Genomic DNA, 22,760 nt, shown 5'->3' with positions numbered 1-22,760 from the left:
ATTCCAGTAAATATCCCTACCAGGCACCGACCCTAAGGGCTGGAGATGGAGATCTGGGCATTGTCAGCACATTTCAAAAGACTCTGACCTGTGCCTCCAGCCCTGGCCCCATCCAGCCCATTGCTCTCACTGCAGCCAGATTGATCTCTCTAAAAGTATCTTTTTGTATACCTGTTGCCTTCCTGGGCAAAGATTTTCCGTGACTCTGACTTTCTGGAGTGTGAAGATCTAAACCCTCAGCCACCAATGTTGGGCTGCCCTCAGCCATTCCCTGCGTTTCTGGATCAGGACTGCTTTGGTCACAAGTGACAGGGATTCCACTCATACTAGCCTAGGTCACAAGAGGAGTTTGCTGGCTGATATAATCAGCTGGGGCTTAGGGATGTGCATGCTAGGGGTCACTTTCCATCTCTTGCTCCTCTTCTCTTTGCCTGCTGGTTTGATTCTCTCAGCACTTTGTTCCACCTGGCAGGAAGCAAGGGGGTGAGGCAACTTCCATGCTTCAAGTCTCATGATGTTTTCACTGGAGTGGGATAGAGTATCTTCTTCACTCAGTTCCATCTAGAAAAATCCCAGGAAGAACTCTGATTGGACCAACTTGGTACAGGCGCCCTTCCTGGGCCAACTAGCCACGGTCAGGAAGGTGGGGTCAGAACCACATGCTTGGAGTGAAGATGTGGCTCTCCTAGGGGGTGGCGGGGTTGCTGGATGTATATAAAATACATAACATACCATTGTTGTGCCTTCGCATACTTTAGCCCTCTCCTAGCCAGAACCTTCCAACCAAGGCCAGCTCTTTTTGGCTTCAAAAGACAAAAGGAAATGTCCCTTAGCTCAAATGTCCCAAATACTCTTCCTATCCCTGTCCTTAAGTTTTATCCTCACGGTCCAACCCTGATTCTCCAGACTTCTGTCCTCCTCCCATCTCCATGAAGCTGTTTCCAGGACACTCCTGGTCACAGTGACTTTTCTCATTTTTCCACAGGGAAAAGCAAAGGACAAAGAGGTGGGGTAACTTGCCCCGGCTGCCAAGCTGGGAGGGACAGGGAGCAGATGGCAGGACAAGCAGTATGTTTCTAGAGCTTGGGGTGTGTTAAACTGTTCTTTGTGTGTCATCTTCCAAGGAGACTGTGCCTTCCTTGAGGGCAGGGACCAGCACATCCATCCCCCACCGGCAGCCAGATAGATGCTGGCAACTGTTTGGTCATGACAATGGATGGCCATGGCCTCTGCAGCCTCTTTCCACCCTCGGTTCCTAGGCCTGGGGATAGAGTCTTTCCTGCCGATTTGCACAATTTAAAATCCTGTGGGAACTAGGAAGCCTTTCTTACAGGCAGGGATAGAGTAAAATAATTATTAATTATAATGCAGATGCCACCTTTTTGAAATTCTGCTGTCTCCTACATGCGAATGAGTGTCCCCAGCCTCCTCTGGGGGTTTCTGACAGATCCGCCCAAGTGCACTCCTCCCCCTCCCATCTTCAGAACTCAAATCTCCTGTGCCTCCAGGGTCCATTGTTTTGCCTGATTTGAAATACAGGCTCTGATGCTCACGCAGGAGACCCCGAGCTCCATTCCTCCCGTGCCAGAATGGCTTTTCTTCTTGGAGAGCTGCTGAAATGTGGGTTTCTGCATCAATCGAGGTTCCCAGCACGTCCGCGGACCTGGCTCTGTGCCTCCAGAATGTGTTTTCCAATCATCTCCTGGGCCCTGGCTATTCCAGCCTGTCAAGACTGGACTTGCCGGGGCCATGTGGGGCTGCAGAGATGTGCTTTCCAGATTTGCAGTGATATTTATGATTTCTTGGAGCCAGCCCCAGCAAGCTAGGACCAGCCTCCTCCCTGTAACCGAGCGGAGGTGCTGGGCCAGGCGGGCAGTGAGTGAGGATTGAAGAAACCTGTGGCAGGCAGCCTCCAGGCACTCGGCAGGCTCCAGGCTGCTTTCCTTAACTGCTTCCCTCCCAGACACCTGCCTCCCTCAGCCTCCTGCATCAGACCTTGAACATGAAGTCTGCTTATTTTATAGAAACAGATTAGTAGCATCCTGATATGAGTCTGTTATGACAACTAACAGTGCTTGACTACATGCCAGGGATGTGCTTTCCAGATGTTGACCCATTTAATCCTTATTAACACCTCATGACATATTATCATGCCCATTTTGTAGACGAGGAGCCTGAGGCTCTACAGAGTTAATGTCACCTGCCTGAGGCCACACAGCAGGTGCGTGGCACAGTGGCCTGTGGATTGAGGTGACTCTGAAACACCTTGCTGTAACACTTTTTGATATTAGGGCAATTAAAATGCTGGGGATAGGAAAGATGTAGCTAGACTCAGATTTTCATGAAAAGCATCAATTATAGTAACATTAATTTTCTAACTATCCTGCAATTTGGTTGGACAAGAGGGGGCCTCATCCACCCCCTACATTTGCCCTGTTTGTCACTTTACCTACATCTCATCTCAGACCCCAGTGCTAATGACTGGGACAAACATGAACATTTCGAAGTGGGGCCATGTGAGTGGGTAACCATGTACAGTAGTTACTAACTCTCCCTCCCTTCTTTTCTTTCTTTCTTGCTGAAGGTATAGTTATTATTTATGTACATAGTACCTTTTCTTACTCTCCCTGTCCCTCTAAAAGGACTACTCAAATTTCTTGAAGCACAAGATATGAGCCCTGCCTGCATGTTTGTCTCATTGTGGTCTCATCATGGTTGTGGATGGATTTGGTCCCTGGAATGAAGCTGGCAAGACCTGTGGGCACAATGTTCTTGATCCAAAGCCCAGCAGCATCCCTTCCTCTGGAGGCTGAGCCCACGGCTGCTGTGTGGGGTGAGCTCAGGATGGCTGGAGCCTCTGCTGAGGCAGCGAAAACCAGCTTTGTCTCTCTGACTCCTCCTCTGCTGCCACCTCCTTCCCCTCAAGACAAAACGCTAGAAAAACAAGGAATCAGATGCCTTCTAGGAATGAGGCTCAAACTCAAGGGCAAATGTTAGAGAATTTGATCTTGGAGAGAAAGTTGTGTTACTAGATAATGTGATCATTATTAACGTTTATTGCATTTATGTGAGTGAATGATTATTCACAAGTTGTCTTGCTCTCTCTGCCTGGCAGGTGAAGAAAACGTGTAGTCCAGAGGACCAGAGTCCTGCATTCACACTCAGTGTCAGCTTTCTAAGAGAACACAGCCATGTTACTCATTCTGGGTGCCACAATGCCTGCTGTCCCTTGCTGACATAGGGATTGAGGATGATTTGAGTCCAGCCTGTCTTTAAAGCACATTGAGTTCAGAAGATGTCTACAAATGTGAGAGAGTTGGAAAGGAGCTAGGAGAAAAGGCTGTGGGAACTGGGTGGCTTTGAACAATGTCCTTGTGTCTTCTTTATTTTCCCAAGATTGGAAACAGTTGGAATGCCTAGGACCTGACGCCTTATTCTGTGTCTTCTCATGCATCATTCTGGGCTATGCAAATAATAACAATGCATGTGAATATCATGTGAGTGAATACAGTACTAATCTCTTCTGCCCTTGCCTTAGAAAGGTAGTCTAAGGAAGGGCAGGAGGATTCTTAGGGCATTCGTAGAATAAATTAACTTAGATCTATTAGAGGACACAGATAGCCACACAGAGGGGATGAAACCTTTGCTGAAGGCAGAGGCTCTGTTGTGTTACCTTAAATTGCTAGAATTTGCTTCACAGACAAGTCCCAAAAACCAGCCTATGCCATGAATAAAATGGTTGCATTCCAGGGAAAAATTCAAATTCTTCCCACATGGCAGCAGAAAAGCGAAAGGATACACTGTCACCAGTAATTCAGGTTGTATATGGGAAGCCTACAGAATTCTGCCAAATGTTGCAGACATGCATGACCAGTGCTATGAAGCAGGAATCTCATTTCTGGTCCCCAAGAAGCACAGATATCAATCCCAATGTTCTCAGAAATACAGATGGATACATTTTGCCACAGTTTGTTATATGGTCACTTCTCACTAACCTGTGGGGTTTACAGTCCATCAAAGTACTTATCCATAGTGGCAAAATCACAGTTGGGGAGATCAAGATCTCATAAAATACAGGCAGCTGGGAAAAATAATTGCATTAATATATGTGACGAAGGTAGTAGTGAAAGTTCTAGAAGGTTTCCATTCCCAAAATAACCACTGTGTAATCATGAGGTGGCCATATGGGGTGATCCTTTTGAATTGCTTTCTTCAGTTGTCTGGGAGACATTGTCCACATCATCTGCTAAGGCAGAGGCTCCCAGCAGCAAACCTGGCTCTCTGCAGTGTATTTGAGCCAGCCCTCGCTGGCTGGAAATGGAAAACCTTTTGCAATTGCTTGTTCACTCTGGGTCTCCCTCTCTCCCTCCTTCCCTCTCATTTTCCTCCCTCTCTCTTTCCCTCCTTCCCTTTTAAAATACAAGTCTAGGCAGTTGTGTAACCTTCAAACTTTTCATAAATTATGCAAGAGCTTAAGGGCATAGTTTTTGAAGTCTGGTCTTTCATCCCAAATTATTTGAGAGCGTCAATCTTAATATCTTCATTTATCTCTCTCTAGGTACTTTCCTGTAATACCCTACCTCTTATAGTACCCTGTAGGATCCCCTCTCTGGAGTCAATAGGGGGAAAGAGCAATAATTTAGGATTTTCCTGTTCTTCTCTTAGGAATTAGGACAGAAGTAACAAGATAGCTGATTTTGTATTTTTTGTAACCAGTTTAAAAGCATTATCTCAAAACCTGGAATAAAAGATTGATGCATATAAAGTGCTAAAAAGAATAATAACCCTTGCTGTTATGAGCAGGGCTGAGAAAGGAGCCGGGGAGAGGGAGAGGTGGCTGAGTGTTAGGGCATCAGGGAGAAAGGAAAATGCAAAGATAAATATGGAAATAGCTTCTTGGATATAAGCAAATAAATTTTCAACAAAGAACTGTGCAAGACCTGCTGTATGTTTTCAGATCTCCACATTTTCAGAGGTCAGACCAAGAAGGGGGCCCAAGGTGCAGCACAAGGGATTTAGGCTAAGCCTGCAGACTGCCTGTCAGGGTGACTCAATGGGGGTCAGGTCACAATATGGGTTAGGATTTAGTTCAGCCACCAGTGACGGGAACACCCACAAATCAGGCTCCCATAAGGTAGATCACCTAGAAGATCTGGAGGCTGGAGGTCCAGGGCTGGTGTGTTGGCCCCACAGTCATCAGGGACCCAGCCTCAATCAGACCTTCCACCCAGCCATTCCTTGGTGTGGCTCCCCACTCACCGTCCAGAATGGTGTTGAGGCTCCAGCCATCACATCTCAGCTTCTTGGTCAGAACTGAGTCCTGTGGCCACATCTCCCTCGAAGAGACAGAGATTGAGGAATGTGGTCTTTTGGCTGAATGGCAGCATGCCCAGCGAAAACAGGGCTTCAGATGACTTGAGAGTGAAAGGGAGAATCTCCATAACTAAGCAAAGTCAGCAGCTTTTCTCATCCTGGGGTATTTGTTTACTAAATACCCAGTGCCTGATGTTTTCAGGCATTGCTCAAGGGCGGTGGGGAAAAAGTAGATGGATTTCTGTTTTCATGAAACTTACAGTCTAGTGGGAGGCAAGACAGACAATAAATGAACAATAAAGTGTGGCCGGGTTGACAACCTGCATTCCACACTCAAGCTGTCTTCAGATGAAGCTGTACAATATTAATGATGGGAGCGGACGGTGTCAAACATCACCATCTAAAGCCTGCAGGCACCCTGGACAGCCAGCGTCAGCATCTCTTTGATGCAAATTCCATCCTTCAGACACTCCCAAGTGAGTGTCTGCCCAGTGAGAAGAGAAGGAGGGAGAAGTAAACAAGTAGTAAGCCAGAGCCCCATCTAAAAATCAGCCCGAGTTACTCCTCAGCTAGCGCTCCTCATGGGCCAAGGTGCAAAGAAACACTAGAGGTTAAGAATCTAGCCCTAAAATCCCAGGGCTGTTGTTGTTGTTGTTGTTGTTGTTGTTGTTTGGTGGAAAAGGATTTGGAGCTATTTCTTTGCTGAGGTGCAAAGTAGTGTAATAGGCCGGGCATGGTGGCTCACACCTGTAATCCCAGCACTTTAAGAGGCTGAGGTGGGTGGATCGCTTGAGCCCAGGAGTTTGAGACCAGCCTGGGCAACCTGGCAAAACCCTATCTCTAAAAAAAAATTACAAAAATTAGCCAGGCATGGTGACACGTGCCTGTTGTAGTCCTAGCTACCAGGGAGGCTGAGGTGGGAGGATCGCTTGAGCCCAGGAGGCCAAGGCTACAGTGAGCTGAGATTGCACCACTGTGCTCTAGCACAGTGAGACTCTGTCTCAAAAAAAATAAAATAAATAAACATTTTTAAAAAGTAGTGTGATAAGTAATAATTTTGTGGCTCCCATGGGGGTTTGAAGGGCAAGCTGGGAAACTTGGGAAAACCACAGGGACACAGTCTTTTTCTGCTCATGGGACCTTCAGCAAGCGGTTCCTGGTCAGCAAGCCTGGTCTTGCTGGGAACTGGGCAGGTTTCCAAGTTCAGTTCACATGTTGTAAGTGGGCATGGTTCTAAATTAAACCTGGAGCCACTGCTGTCCACCCAGCACTCACTGCCATGGCCACTGTGCAATGCCACAGACCAGTGATTCTCAGACATCTGAGGTGAAGGACCAGGGTTGTCTTTTTAAATTTGTTTCAGTTTCCTATCTGTCATAAAAATGAAATATTAGAAATGTGAAATAAAGACATAGACTTCTGTTCTTAGATTCAAAAGACATAAAATTATTCTGTCCATTTGCCCTAAAAGTTTCTAAAGACTGACTCAATTCCTGAACATGAGTTTACCAACAGCAAAGAAGTCAGGGCCATCGCTACCAGCCCAAGGACTGTGCTTTGGGCCTCACTGCCCAGAGGCCCAGGATCTAAGGCCAGAAGGGAACAGCTGCCCTCCCCACACTATGTCAGGACAGTCCTGAAGGAGAATGAGGAAGCTCTCTGCTGGGAAGAGAGCAGGCTGGGCTGCTGTGTCTTGCTGTCTGTACATCTCTCTGGCCCTTCCTGCCCAGCTGCTTAAGTAGACTGGTAAAAGGAACCTCTTGGTGGACTCTCCTACCATAGTCCTCAAGTGCAGGTGAAAATTTTATTACATGGTTGCGGCTGGAGAAACGAAAGGCCACAGCTCTTTGTAATCATTATCCAGGCTCCCCTACCTGAACACAGGCTTTAGCATAACTGGTTGGATTAGTGAAGCAGGCGGTCACCTCCAGCTGGCATGGCCTGGTGTGGCCTGGGCAGGGGGAGCTCATGGTTGACTCTGTGTTGCAGTTCTCCAAGGAGAGGCACATCATGGACAGGACCCCCGAGAAGCTGAAGAAGGAGCTGGAGGAGGAGCTGCTGCTGAGCAGCGAGGACCTGCGCAGCCATGCCTGGTACCACGGCCGCATCCCCCGACAGGTACCTGGTCTTGTCCCTTCCAGCGCACACACGGCTGCTCTCAGGCAATGTACAGATTGATGACCTGCACGGTCCCACTCTGAGGCCACATGGGAGGAAGCTCCTGTGTAACCAAAAACAAATACTCTAAAAATGACTTCATTTAGACCCTTCTCTAAGAAGACCTTGGGAAGAGCTGAGGTCAAGAACCCAAAGCACACATCCACATGTTCAGGAAGTGAAGGGACAGCCAGCGCTCCTGAGGTCTGCAAGCACAGAGTTGTGGGAGGCAGCAGCCACAGGGTCAGTAACCGGAAGAACTAGGAGGGCGGGCTGTGGCCCAGGTAATTGAACTCTTGGCCAGCTGCCAGCAGCCTCAGACCATTTGCAGCCCCTCCTTCTCAAGGCAGTGGCTTAGCTTCGGGAGGAGAGAGGGCGGGTGGCCCAGACCAACAAGGCTGCCTCTGCCTCATTGAGCTGGCAGTTATTCACACTCTCCATTGCTTCCCTACTGGATCCTGTGACCCAGAGGTGGGGAAGAAAGGGAATTAAACCCATGACCACAGACTCGTGGCCCAGAATATACTGTGATCGTCATTTGGGTGATTGCCATGAATAATGTTTTTTCATTTAATATTGTAAAAATTGAAAAATAGAGTAAGTCTGCAGAATTGAGGCATAGAATTTCCCTTGGGTTTTTATTGTAAACCTGATCTGGCCAATCATTAACCAAGGATAACATGACAGGAAATGTGTGGACAAGGGCTGGGGGGAAGGGCATCGTGTCGTAAGTTTTTTTTCGTTTTTTTTTGTTTTTTTTTTTTTCTTTTTTTTGAGACAGAGTCTTACTCTATCGCCCAGGCTGGAGTGCAATAGCACGATCTCAGCTCACTGCAACCTCTACCTCCTGGGTTCAAGCGATTCTCCTGCCTCAGCCTCTCCAGTAGCTGGGATTACAGGTGTCCACTCCCACGCCCTGCTAATTTTTATATTTTTAGTAGAGACGGGGTTTCACCATGTTGGCCAGGCTGGTCTCGAACTCCTGACCTCAAGTGATCCACCCACCTCGGCCTCCCAAAGTGCTGGGATTACAGGCATGAGTCACTGTGCCCGGGCTTTTTTTTTTTTTTTTTTTTTTAAATGTAGTAGATTTCTTGGCACAATCAAATAAATTATTATTATTCTGACTTATTGTAGAAAACATAGATAGCAAAAAGAAGGAAATTAAACTCTTATCCATAATTCTCCTCATAATTCTCCTGGGGATAACCACGATGAATACTTTTGTGTACATACATCCTCCCGGGCTTTTTGAAAACTATGAGATTGTACTGCATATACTTTTTTGGTAGCCCATTCTACTCACTTACTGTGTCCTGGGAATTTTCACCCACTGTAGAATATTCTTCTGCACCAGCCTACATTGTATGTCTGTCCACGGTATGCATACACCACAATTTATTGGACATGTAGGGTGTTTCTAATACTCTGACCAACATCCTTTAAGATTGCTGTGTTCATACCTACAATTATTTTCACAGGCTCAATTCTAAGAAATGCAATTTCTATGTGAAAACATTTTTAAGGCAAAGATGCAATTTTAAAGTAACCATGGTAGCCTACTATTTTGACCTAACAGAAGTATACTGTTGATCGAATGTTGGAATGTCCCAGAATAATTGCCAGAATTATAAAACTGATACTATCACCACCATCCGTCTCATCATGGTCATTAAATTTGTTTACTACTTGCATGAGTATTAATTTTCAGTGATAAATCGTTCCAAACTGGATAACTGAACACTATAACCATAACCATAATAACGAGTTATTGCTAACATTTTAGCCCCTTAAATCTTTGTAGCCATTCTGTAGGTAATATTATCATTTGTGTTTTTCAGATGATGTAAGTGAGCCACAAGGAGATTATGTAATTTGTCCAGAGTCATACAGCTGAGCTAGGATGCAAACCCAGGTGGTCAGGCTACAGGAACAGCCAGGCTACACCGCATTATAAATTCTCCAGTTGCTATAAGCAGCAGCACCATGCTAGTTAACTATTTTTGAGCATCCAGTGTGTTCCAGCGCTTGCATATGTTATGTATAAAAATACATAACCCTCATAGTAACTAAGATGAGGGACCCCAGCCTGACTTTGTTCCAGGCCTTCTAGCCAATAATTGCTGTGTCCAGAATCCATACCCCAGTCCTGCATGTGGACTCCTCCTCCCCATTGGCCAGGCCTGGAGAGGGGCATCTTAGGAGAGGGCCCCTAGGACAACTTCTAGACACCAACAAATACCTTCTTTCTCCTCACTCTACTTGTTGGGGAGGGAAAATCAGGCCTGCCAGGCACACATTTTCTCATTTCTTATTTCCTGTTGCATTACATCATTCAGGTCTGTATAAACGTCATGTTCTTGTGACACCTCCCCAACCACCCTATTTTACTGGCCAGCCCTCATCCCCTCTCCGGCACTTCCTGCCTCCTTTCCTGGTTTACTTTTTCCCTGACCTTACAGCTGACGTACCATAGCCATTAGTTATTTATCCTCACTAAAACAGAAGCTCCCCACCAAAAACAGGAGCTCCGTGCGGTGGGCTCTTGTGTGCCACTGTCACCACTGCATCCCCTGAGCCTGCAGTGGTGCTTGGCACGAGCAGGTGGTCAGTGAATAGTTCTTGAATGAATGATTGGATCTTCTATGAATTTGATCTTTGAAAAACTAAAGAGCTGACCCAAGAAGAGACATAGTAGCATTGTCTTCCGTTGGCCCAGAGAAGTGGGTAGCCATAAGCTTTTAGAAGGATTGTGAATTTGCGTTTCCTACTCCTCACTCACCTTTTTGTCCCAAAGGTGTCTGAAAACCTTGTGCAGCGAGATGGCGACTTCCTAGTTCGTGACTCTTTGTCCAGCCCTGGGAACTTTGTCCTGACCTGTCAGTGGAAGAACCTCGCTCAGCATTTCAAAATCAACCGGACAGTTCTGCGACTCAGCGAGGCCTACAGCCGCGTGCAGTACCAGTTCGAGATGGAGAGCTTCGACTCCATCCCCGGTCTGGTGCGCTGCTACGTGGGCAACCGCCGGCCCATCTCCCAGCAGAGTGGCGCCATCATCTTCCAGCCCATCAACAGGACGGTGCCCCTGCGGTGCCTGGAGGAGCGTTATGGCACCTCCCCAGGCCAGGCCCGGGAGGGCAGCCTCACCGAGGGAAGGCCGGATGTGGCCAAGAGGCTGAGCCTCACCATGGGTGGCGTCCAGGCCCGAGAGCAGAATTTGCCCAGGGGAAACCTCCTCAGGTAGGTCAGGGCCTCCTCTGCAGGACTATGAGGGGCACCAGGGGTGCCCAAGGTTAGTTAGGCAGATGAAGAATTCATCATGGAACAAAGAAATAAAAGATGTTAATAGGAATGCCGACTGTTCGCGGAATAGCTGTCACGAGGCAGTGAATGATTAGCTCCCAGCTGAGCAGTGCCAGCAATGAATGGTACAGGAGCTGAGGAAGAATTTGTCGGGGGGGTTGCTGATGGGGAGACCTTGTGAAGGGGGTAGACTTAGGCTGGTCTGACGGCTGGGGGAAATTTGGATAGATGCTGCAAAGGGCGGGGGGTGTTCTGGGTGGGAGGCACAGCATGGGCATAAGTGTGGGGACAGAAAATGGTATGAAGAGCTTGGAGTGAATGTGCTGGTGGGGCTGCAACAAAGGGTCTGTGCAACGGACCCGTGGCAGTGGACTTAGGGAGGTAGCCCCAGCTAGATCGTGGGGACCTTAATGCCAGGTGCAGGGCTTTAAGGGAGCTGCACAGACTCAGCATAGTGAACACAGTGTCCTAAGAATAGAAACGGACAGCGATGTACTGGGGGCGAGGAGTGAGACAGGAAAGGAAACCCAGTTAGTGAGTCATGGAGGGTCCCGGCTGCAGGAGTGGAGTGGAGGGAGAGTCAAGAGATGTAGGAGCCTGGCCTCCCAGGATTCTTCTTCACGTGGTAGAGTCAGAGGAGGGCACATTGGAGACCACAGGAGTGACCAGGAGGGAGGGGACTTTGGAGGATAAAACACACTTTTTCATCTGAGCTGGAAGACTATGGGCTTGTTGAGTGCTACAGTGCTACAGTCCAGCAGCAGTTTGGAGGTCCAGGAGGGGAGTTAGGGCTGAAAACTTAAATTAGGGCTTGGTCCACCTGGAAAGGGTGGTTCACTTGGTGAGAACAGATGAGATATCTAAGATAGGAGAAGCAGAGAGCATGGGGTCTGTAGTCTGAATCTCAGGGAATGGGGGAAGAGAAGGATTCAGGGCACTTGGTGGAAAATCAGGGCTTCAAAACCTCACTGATTCTAAGCACTCAGCTGTCAAATGTCAGCGACGGTGGCCTGCATTTGTATAGGGCCCGTCTTTCACGGAGCTCAGAGTCTTTGTGCATATTATCTAAAAGCATTGGGAAAGGAAAGGAGGGAAAAGGCAGGCGTTGGGGACATAGATCCAGTCCAGCCCCTCAGTCACACAGCAGCCCTGACCCGGCTCCCAGCTTCTAATCTTATACACGTAAACCAACATATTTTATTCTACTCACTGGTTTTTTTTTTTTTTTTTTTTTTTTTTTTTTGGTCCATGAGGAAATGTCATAAACTGTCATTTCTATACTGCAAAACTTTGGGAGGAAAATACAGGACTGTGTGTGGAATGCAGATGACAGCTTGTATGCTGCCTGGAGCCTCCGGCACATGCTAGTCAGCATCTAGCTGGGGACCCAGTAGCCAGGCACAAATGCCGGCTCCAACTGAGCAACTGTTCAACCGTGGGAAAGCGACTTGACCTTCCTGGGCCTCACCTTCTTCATCTGGAAAGATGGAGCTTTTGAGGTGTACGTGATTTAATATATGCAAAGTGCTCAGAACAGTGCAGGCACATAGGAGGTGCTAGGGAAGTGCTCATGATAATTATTATCCGGAGGGGAGTAGAATGTCAGGCTCAGACCCAGCACAGTGGCTCACAACTGTAATCCCAGCACTTTGGGAGGCTAAGGTGGGCAGACTGCCTGAGCTCTGGAGTTCGAGACCAGCTTGGGCAACATGGCATAACCCCATCTCTACAAAAATGAAAATTAATATAAGGAGCTCAAACCACTCTATAGGAAAAAATCTAATAATCTGATTTTAAAAATGGGCAAAAGATTTGCTCTTTTGAGAAATGAGTATTTCTCAAAAGAAGACATACAAATGGGCTGGGCACGGTGGCTCATGCCTGTAATCCCAACACTTTGGAAGGCCAAGGTAGGTGGATCACCTGAGGTCAGGAGTTCAAGACCAACCTGGCCAACATGGTGAAACCCTGTCTCTACTAAAAATGCAAAAATTAACCAGGCATGGTGGTGCACGCCTGTAGTCCCAGTTACTAAGGAGCCTAAGGCAGGAGAATTCCTTGAACCCAGGAGGCAGTGAGCCGAGATCATGCCACTGCAGTGGCAAACAGGCATATGAAAAGGTGCTCAACATGATTGGTCATCAGAGAAATGCAAATCAAAACTATAATGGATATCACCTTACCCCAGTTAAAAAGGCCTATATCCAAAAGACAGGTAATAACAAATCTTGGTGAGGATGTGGAGAAAAGGGAACCCTCCTACACTGTTGATGGGAATGTAAATTAGTGCAACCACTATGGAGGACAGTTTGGAGGTTCCTCAGAAAACTAAAAATTGAGCTACTATATGATCCAGCAATCCCACTGCCTGGGTATATACCCAGAAGAGTGGAACTCAGCATATCAAAGAGATACCTGCACTATGTTTGTTGCAGCACTGTTTACAATAGCTCAGATTTGGAAGCAGCCTAAGTGTCCATCAGCAGCTGAATAGATAAAGGAAATGTGTGTATACACAGTGGAGTACTATTCAGCCATAAAAAGAATGAGATCCTGTCATTTGCAACCACATGGATGGAATTGGAGATCATTATGTTAAGTGAAATAAGCCAGACACAGAAAGACAAATGTTCTCACTTATTTGTGGGATCAAAAAGTCAAAACAATTGAATTCTTGGACACAGTAGAAGGATGGTTAGCAGAGCCTGGGAAAGGTAGTAGTGGGTGGGGAGTGTGGGTTGGGAGGGAGGTGGGGATGGTTAATGGGTACAAAAAATTTAGAAAGAATGAATAAGACTTATTTGATAACACAATAGGGTGACTACGGTCAAAACAACTTAATTATATATTTTAAAATAAAGAGTGTAATTGGATTGTTTGTAACTCAAAGGACAAATGCTTGAAGGCATGGATACCCCATTCTCCATGATAAGCTTATTTCACATTGCATGCCTGTATCAAAATATCTCATGTACCCCATAAATATATATACCTACTATGTATCCACAAAATTTTTTAAATATAAAAATTGGCTGGGCATGGTGGTGTGTACCTGTGGTCCCAGCTACTCGAGAGGCTGAGGTGGGAGGATTGCTTGAGCCTGGGAGGTTGAAGCTGCAGTGAGACATGACCATGCCACTGCACTCCAGCCTGGGCAACAGAGCAAGAGCCTGTCTCAAAACAAACAAAAAAACTCAGGGCAATTGCAAGGAGGGAGGCAAGACCTAAATATCAGGATATTTAGAAATCCTCCTTTTCATAGTAATAGGATTGGACTTGAGATCCCTTACAGTGTTAGAAGGGGTACCTTTTCTTCTGTTTCCTTTGGTAGGGATAGGCTGCTGAATGGTTGAAGCAGGGAATTAATGACATGCACAGAGTGGGAGTGTATTTGGCAAGATAACAGACCCACTGCTGTGGGGAAGGCCTTCTAGTTGGCCCTGAATGATCCTGGTTTTAAAAACTTTTTAAGATAAGAAATGAAAAAAAGACTAAGAACGTCTCTAAGTCAACAAGTCAGGCCTAATAGAGCCACTTTTCTGTTTGCCCTTTGGAATGCAGATCCTCCTAGAACTTGTCACCACTTTGTACAGGCAGCACGCCCAGAAATGTTTAAGTGGGAGGAGGGGAAAAGATGGCTCATGGCCTGCTGCCCTGCCCCAGTGTCCTTCAGTGGCTCCCTTATGCAGCTCTGGCCAGGTGCCACCTGCCCTGACGTTGGGCCTGCTAGTTGGCTGGCTGGTGGCCTGCCCTGGGCAAAGGTGTGTGCTCACAGGCAGGTTGCATTCCACGCTCTGCCGTTCTGGCCCCTGGAGTCCGGCCGCAGTGGTCACTGCTTAAATATCACTTCTCGGGAGTCATTTCCTTTTGTAATTTGCCCTCGGTCTTGTCTTATCTTCGAAAGGTTGCTGGAATTTCTCTGTTCCTCGGAGTTTGGGGGTTTTTTGATTTGTTTTTTCTTTGGTGCTTGTAAAGGTAGGAAAGAACTTCGTGATTTTGTAACATAAGAATGTTTTATGCTTATGGGAAGGCCAATTAAAGTTCTTAACATCTTGGCTGGTGCAGTGCCTCCGTCTCTAGCTAGGGAGATTCTGGTGCTTGGTGCTGGAGAAATTCCCAATCTGAATTGGAAAGGGACAGAAGGAATAACAGCGAGTGTGTTGAAAGTTACCTTCCACCTTTTCCTTGTGTGGTTACGCACTGTGCCTCCCAACTGCTGCTTGGTGACCATGCTGGTGCCTTTTCCCAGCTCATCAGGAGAAGGCTGTGTGGGGGTCCCCCCAGAGTAGCCAGGAGGTTGGGGATGGCAGCCTCCCCAGGCAGTCCTGCAGGTTATTTGGGGGATGCTGAGATTTGCACCAAAATGGAAGTTTCCCCACAGCTTCCTTCCTAACTGCAACACTATGGGGCATGTGGAAAATAGATATTAGGCAAGCCATTCCCTCTGGGCCTGTAAGTAATTTTAGGCTCTGTTAAAAGTACACATTCCAGCTCATCAGATTTTCCCGGGAGTATCGTAAAACTTTTACCCTACTCTGTTCAACGGGATGGAACGGCCCAAAGGAGGCATCCTAGGACTCAGCTGCATTGGTCATGGGGACAGGGGGATGGAGCACACAACACAGTCATCTATTAATCGCCCCATCAGTAATTTGTTTCCCAGCGGACATCCCTTTACTTTTAGGGTATGCTGTAACACTCTCGTTCTGAGCAGTTTTCTTTTTCTTTTTTTTTTTTGTTTAAGTTCCCATGGCATTGCCCAAAGGTTTTATTTTACACTTTAGTAACATGTTTCCGTCCTATCTGTCTTTTACTTCAGAAACAAAGAAAAGAGTGGTAGCCAGCCAGCCTGCCTGGATCACATGCAGGACAGAAGAGCCTTGTCCCTCAAAGCCCACCAGTCAGAGAGCTACCTGCCGATTGGTATGTTTCGGGGAATTTTCAGGGAGAACGTCAGTGTGACCCTGGTTTCCTTCAGACTGTTACCCTGCCCCATTCGAAAACGACACAAGGCCTCAGGCCTGCAGCCTGGAGGGGAATGGCTTTGCAGAATTATATCCGGCGGCGAAGCACTGAGCTAGACACCGTATGCCAGCTTTTAGGCCTCGTAGCAAGCCTTCAGGGTAGGCATGATTATTGCCATTTCACAGCTGAGGAAACTGAGGCACAGATAGGTTAAGTAACTTGTCCAGAATCACCCAACATTTGAGCCCAGGTTTTCTGATTCAAGCTCATTTGAAAACTGGTGGTCTTCATGACAAATGAGCCTACTCCCTTTTCCCAGGTGGGTGGGTGGATCCTGGGGCTCTTGGCAGAACAGTTGTCCAGGCCAACTCCCCTTCCTCTCCATTCTGTTTTCAAGGTCGGAAGAGTGATAAGGTATGGGGTGTGGGGAGACCTACTAAGCAGTTACATTAGTAGGACGGGGGGTTGTTTTCATTATTTTCATAACTGACTTTCCCTGGGACTGCAAAGGGATTTTCCTAATGCCCCTGCATAAACTACTTCCATGTGGGTTACCCCACTGTCTCTTTTCCCTTCCCTGTCTCCAGCTCTCCTTTGGAAGCTGGCTGGGATCCACCCTTTGAGAGTGGCATTTTAGGTGGCTAACGACTTCTGTTTCTTAGGGCAAGATTACATTATTCATGCCCTCCTTGCTCATATATTTTATCATTCTGACTGTCCCAGCCTTCTATGACCATACAACAACATTTGTAGCCCAGATGTCAGCAGTCCCCGGGATTTCGAACTGCATCCAGGCTTGTGGGATGGGGCAAGCCCAGCCCAGCCCTCACAATGCTGTAGACTCCCTGAGATTGGGTGTGGGACAGTCACACTGAATTTTCTTTTGGAAATGAAAATGCAAATTGAAACCCAAGGGCATGAACAGAGGGCCAGGGAGCTGCCACTCTGGTTTTGTTTTATATTCTCCACACAGATGAGCTTTCTCTGACCTTTTCTTATCCCCCACAGGCTGTAAGCTGCCACCTCAGTCCTCGGGTGTGGACACAAGCCCCTGCCCAAACTCACCTGTGTTCAGGACGGGAAGCGAGCCCGCCCTGAGCCCAGCAGTGGTTCGGAGGGTCTCCTCGGACGCCAGGGCTGGGGAGGCGCTGAGGGGATCAGACAGTCAGTTGTGCCCTAAGCCGCCGCCTAAGCCCTGCAAGGTGCCATTCCTCAAGGCTCCCTCGTCTCCCTCTGCCTGGCTCAACTCAGAGGCCAACTACTGTGAACTGAACCCAGCGTTTGCCACAGGCTGTGGCAGGGGAGCAAAGCTACCCTTATGTGCCCAGGGAAGCCACAAAGAACTGCTCACAGCCAAGCAGAATGGGGCGCCAGGTCCCCGGAACTCTGGCATCAACTACTTGATCCTTGATGATGATGACAGGGAAAGACCTTGGGAACCTGCGGCAGCTCAGATGGAGAAGGGGCAGTGGGACAAGGGTGAGTTTGTGACGCCCCTCCTGGAGACTGTCTCCTCCTTCAGGCCCAATGAATTTGAGTCAAAGTTCCTTCCCCCTGAGAATAAGCCCCTGGAAACAGCAATGTTGAAACGTGCGAAAGAACTGTTCACCAACAACGACCCCAAGGTCATCGCCCAGCACGTACTGAGCATGGATTGCAAGGTAAGAGCTGGGGGTCCTGGTGCTGTTCTGGCTTTTCAAGGTTTGGTGAGAGCTGGGGGTCCCAGTGCTCCTCTGGCTTTTGTGGGTTTGGAAGGAGGGAATCTGTCTGGCCTCACTCTGCCTCACCCATTAAATGCTTTGCCCATAGGAAAGTCTGAAGATAACACCAGCATGGGAATTTATTTAAGGGGTGGGAACCACAAGCTGGGACAACCTTTGCCCAAGCAGGAAGCTTATAAAATTCATCTCAGACAGAGGGATGGCAGGCTGCTGCCGGGGGTGGGGCCCGCCCTCTTCTCCCACCCACCCCTGCTGGCATCAGCAGCCGCAACAGAATCCTCCTCGCACCTGGTGCTTATTTAAAAACTACCCCCTTGCCTCAGCTCCATCAGAATTGGTAAAGCCAAAGCTACAGGAGAGTAGATTGTAGATGAAAATGTAGTTTCTGGAGTAGCAGACCTTGGTTATTTTTATTACATTATACTTATGCATTACATATTTATTACGAAAATGATCTTTAGTATAAACATCTTTAAAGCTACCTTGATTTTTAAAATAATCCTTTCTCAATTTAGAAAAATTCTAAAATGGCCAGGCATGGTGGCTCACGCCTGTATTCCCAGCACTTGGGGAGGCCGAGGCAGTGGATCACCTGAGGTCAGGAGTTCGAGACCAGCCTAACCAACATGGAGAAACCCCGTCTCTACTAAAAATACAAAATTAGCTGGGCATGGTGGTGCACGCCTGTAATCCCAGCTACTCTGGAAGCTGAGGCAGGAGAATTGCTTGAACCTGGGAGGTGGAGGTTGCGGTGAGCTGAGATCGCACCGTCGCACTCCAGCATGGGCAACAAGAGCAAAACTGTCTCAAAAAAAAAAAAAAAAAAAAAAAAAAATTCTAAAATACAGATTAAAAGATAAAACCACACAAAATCCAGTTTCCTGGAGATCACCATTGTCAGCATTTGGTTAATGCAAAAACATTATTATTTTCTCTGCAAATGGATACGTGTAAATAATTGCATGTGTAATATCTGTTTGCCACAGAAATGGCACAGGTCTGTACATAGTATTTCAAACCCTGAACCTTTCATTGACCAACATGACTGTCTTTCCACGTGATTAAATGTTTACATCGTCATTTTTTTTTTTTTTTTCCTGAGACAGGGTCTTACTCTGTCACCCAGGCTGGAATGCAGAGGTGCGTTCACAGCTCATGGCAGCCTTTGCCACTCAGGCTCAAGTGATCCTCCCACCTCAGCCTCCTGAGTAGCTGGGACCACAGGCGCATGCCACCACACCTGGTTAACTCTTTGTATTTTTTGTAGAGAGAGGGTTTTGCCATGTTGCTCAGGCTGGTCTTGAACTCCTGAGCTCAAGTGATCTGCCTGCCTTGGCCTCTCAAAGTGCTGGGATTACAGGTGTGAGCCACCGCACCCGGCCCATCACCATTTTTTTGTAGGAAACGTTTATTTTAGATGTGAGTGACTTTCGTTCATAGGTGGTCCCAAAGCAACCTCATCCTTAAGAGAGATTAAGTCACTTTTTTGGATCCGTGAGGATTCGTTTTAGGACCTTCAGTGGCTAGCAAAATCCACAGAAGCTTGCATTCCTTATATAAAATGGAATAGTATTTGCATATAACCTATGCAATCCTCCGGTATACTTTAAATCATCTCTAGATTACTTATGACACCTAATACAATATATATGCTTTGTAAATAGCTATTATACTGCATTGTTTAGGGAATAATGACAAAGAAAAAAGTCTACATTTTTTTTTTCCTGAATATTTTTGATCCTTGATTGGTTGAATCTACTGTTGCAGAAGCCACGGATAAGGAGGGCTGACTGTATTCTAGACACCAGGTGCTGTCTCAGGCGACAGTGGGCTTGGTCCACCTTTTCAATATAAAGAGGCTGGTTCCTGGGCATTTGAAGCCTTTATTTGTAGCTCAGTGAAGTCAATTAGCTTCAGATGTCAGGGCTTATTTAGGAACTGGGTTTTCCTTCCTATGTATTGAATCATGGCCAGAAGTCCAGTCTCAGAACACTCCTGCAGGGAGTGCCAAAGTTGATGGAGGGCTCCCCCAAACAGGCTTGAGGAACTTTAGGCAGCTGCTGACCATCCTGGAGTAAACAAGGCCCTTGCTGACAACGGAACTTGAGGGATGACTCAGAAACCAGAGTAACTCATTGCCCAGGCCTGGGAGGTGGGGCTGAGGGTGGACTTCTGCTGAGCAGGCCCTGAGAAGAGAGCCAGGGCTGCACTGGAAGAACAAGGGCCTGCTGCACTTTTGGCCGGATGGCCTCAGGCAGTGCTCACAGGTAGTCACGCAATTTGCGAAGTTATCCGGACCTCACTTTAAAGCAAGCTTAACCTGTTTGGGAGGTAAGAGGATTGAGGATTTCTGTTCTCGTCAGTCAGGCACATTGGACCCTGAATCTGAGAGCAGAACCATGTCAGTGGGCCAGGAGGGAGATTCTGGCCTGGTATGAACCTGCGTGGGTTCCCCATAGAGGAAGCTCCTTGTAGAAACAGGCCTGGGTTTACAGAGCAGCCCGATTCCCAGGGGAATGAATCCTTCCTGTGGCCCTGGGCAGGGCTTAATGATCCTCTAGGTGGAGGAGAGATGCCTGCCCGCCTGCCCTTGGCAGGAGGTCTGGGACCTGCCCACTACCTTTGGTAGCCATGAAACTAGACCCCGAGGATGTTCCAACTGAAGAACGCAGTCTCCCTGGCTTGCTGTGGTGTGTTTTGTCCTCCTAGTGGGGCCTCACTCCCATGTGTGCCTGCAGACACCCCTGGACAAGGGGCTGGATGGGGTCCCCAGGCAGCAAGCAGGAGCCAGCCTGGACTCTGCCCACCCAGCCCCAGGGCAGGGCTATGTTGAAACTTCCTTCTTCCCTGTCTCTTGAGTCTATCACTATTTCCATATTATCTTCCTGGAACCACTGACTTCCAAGCAGGCACAATCAGCATCTCTAAGAGGGAAATACAAGATCTGTTGTTTCCCACCCCAAGTGCAGTGGCAGCCCAGACAGGGCCACCCGGAAGCTGAGAGCAGGCTCTAGCTAGCATCTGGGCCCCGCATGCTGGTTCCCAGCCATGTGGGCAGATGCCCAGATAGGCCATAAGGACAGTGGGTGGTCCTAAGAGCCTTCCTGCTCCCTGTCCTGCTGTGTCCATGCCCCCACCCCCCAAGGGCCTGGTTAGGAGCCACTGAGCCTCTCCCACCATGCGCAAGGTCTTTGCCTGTAGCTAGAAGTGAGGTCCAGTAGTGAAGCACTTGGCTAGACTGAGCCTGAATCCTGCCTCTGCCGCATCAGCTGAACAGCCTCCCCTTCTCTGCCTGTCTGTAAGGAATACAGCTACCCAGGTGATTAGTGAGGACTAAATGAGATAATAATATATTAAAAGCCCCGGGCACCTTGCCTAGCCCACAGTGAGCACTAAGTGTTTATCTGTGTTATATATTCAGCCTACTGTGCCAGGGCAGCTTGTGATCTCTGCTCTTGGAGCACCTGCTATCGGGTGGGGGTGGGCTGGGGAGGGACAGTGATGCAGGAACTTGGACCACAACCCAGGTGGGAAGTGCCCTGCAGGGGAAGGCACAGGAGCTGTGGGGCCTCTAGGCAGGGCCTTGAACAGGGAGTGGGGTGTGGAGATGGGGCGGGGATGTCCGAGATGAGTTTGGAAGGCTGCATCATTGGCCAGATGAACACCAAAAGCATCTTGTAGACAGCAGGCAACGCACATGCGCAGAGACTCAGTCGTCAAAACCCATGGAGAGAGGGGTTGGTTTACAGCAGATTCATTCTGTGTGGGTGGAAGAAGATGGGGTTAGGGGTGGGGTGTGGGAGGGCTTCATAGGTCTTTTCTAAGTCTCTACTTCCGGGCTCATACCAGGTTCCTGCCTTCAAGGCACTTTACAGTTGAGTTGGGTGCAGATCTGATCCTCTGTGCCAAGGGGAACAGAACCGGTGAGTGGAGCCAGACAATCTCATGGCATTTTAGAAAGGCCCTTTTGGCTGGAAGGAGGGCTGGGCTGGGCCCCCATCGGGGCTCTCCTGGGTCCATGCAGCAGCCTCCAAGGCAGTGGAAGAAGGAGCAGTGGGTGGAGTCCAGAGATGCAGCAGAGTAGACCAGCTAAGATTTGGAGGGCAGAGGGAGGCCTCATCGGGGGTGCTTCTGCCACCCTGCCCTGTGGAGTCGGCTCACAGTAAATGCTATAGACGTATTTGTCCTTCTTTTATGTCTGTGAGCTGCATAACCTTGGGCATTTGTCAGGGAACCTAATCCAGGCCGTGTGGTGTGAGCTTGGGATCCCCTCGGCCCTCAGGCAAGCAGGTGTGGCTCCAGGGAAGTGACCCAGGCATGGCATATATGTGCTGAAGAAATGCAGGCTGGAGAGCAGGGGCCCCCGTCCATCTGCCAGGTTTTCCAGAGCAAAACTGAATCAATCACAGGCCTTTTAATCTCGCCACCCAGAGCGTGGGGGACACCGCTCAGAAGTACAGGGTTTGGGACCTCTGACAGAGGGCAGCTGTCTGAATATGCGAGGAAGCATGCATGGCGTGCGTCTGGGCTGCCTTGCCAAGATCAAGTTATAAATCCCTTTCCCAAGATCTGGCCAGAATTCTTCCCCCTTCCACATGGCTGATGATTCACAACTTGTATTTTCAGGTAGCTTTTGGGGGTTCTAAAGTTATCTGAATCCTTTGCAAAGTCCTTGAGAAAGGTGAACTTAGCAGTTATGTTAGAAAAGGGGAAACTGAGGCCCAGTGAGTGCAGGTAGGAGCACAGTAGGAATTCTGTATCCTGTTCTGGCATCTACCACTGGAGAGCTCATCCACAGGGTTATCCCCTCAGGGCTGACAGTAGTTCAGCCACAGAAGTTACAGGGCAGGGTTAGTAATACCACCTAAACATCCAGATGTGTTTTGATAGCCTGGGGTAATTAAGGTTGAGGACAAGTGTACCAGATCAAGGAGAGGAACCATCCTATGCCTGCCATGTGTTCAGGTGGCTAGACTTGTTGCATCTGTTAGTTCCACTCTTAGTACATCATTGTGCTGTGAGGTGTCATTAGCCGCCATTTAATTTTTCTTTTGTTTTTAGAGACAGTGTCTTGCTCTCACCTAGGCTGAAGTACAGTGACATGCTCATAGCTCACTGTAATCTCAAACTCCTGTGCTCAAGTGATCCTCCTGTCTTAGCGTCCCAAGAAGCTAGGACTGCAGGCGCACACCACCATGCCTGGCTAATTTTTAATTTTTTGTAAAGATGGGGTCTCGCTATGTTGCTCAGCTGGTCTCAAACGCCTGTCCTCAAGCAGTCCCCCCACCTTGGCCTCCCAAA

At 48.1% G+C, this 22,760-nt stretch overlaps 1 protein-coding gene across 8 annotated transcripts in view; it reads left to right on the top strand.

Annotated features, from left to right (window-relative positions):
- The window catches only part of BCAR3 (BCAR3 adaptor protein, NSP family member), a 279,135-nt gene that overhangs the window by 241,320 nt on the left and 15,055 nt on the right, over positions 1–22,760 (top strand). For 6 of the 8 annotated variants that reach the window (XM_063625549.1, XM_063625548.1, XM_063625546.1 and 3 more), the window contains 4 exons: positions 7,303–7,431; positions 10,268–10,710; positions 15,593–15,696; positions 16,747–17,399. In XM_063625549.1, coding sequence (XP_063481619.1) covers positions 7,303–7,431; positions 10,268–10,710; positions 15,593–15,696; positions 16,747–17,399 — 1,329 coding nt within the window. The remainder of the gene's footprint in view (positions 1–7,302; positions 7,432–10,267; positions 10,711–15,592; positions 15,697–16,746; positions 17,400–22,760) is intronic. The other 2 variants (XM_063625551.1, XM_063625554.1) reach the window with 1 other exon arrangement.

This window comes from Symphalangus syndactylus, chromosome 12 (assembly GCF_028878055.3).
Source record: "Symphalangus syndactylus isolate Jambi chromosome 12, NHGRI_mSymSyn1-v2.1_pri, whole genome shotgun sequence".
Classification (NCBI taxonomy): Eukaryota; Metazoa; Chordata; class Mammalia; order Primates; family Hylobatidae; genus Symphalangus; species Symphalangus syndactylus.
Note: the sequence above shows the minus strand (reverse complement) of the source record. Positions and strands in the feature narration are given on the sequence as shown.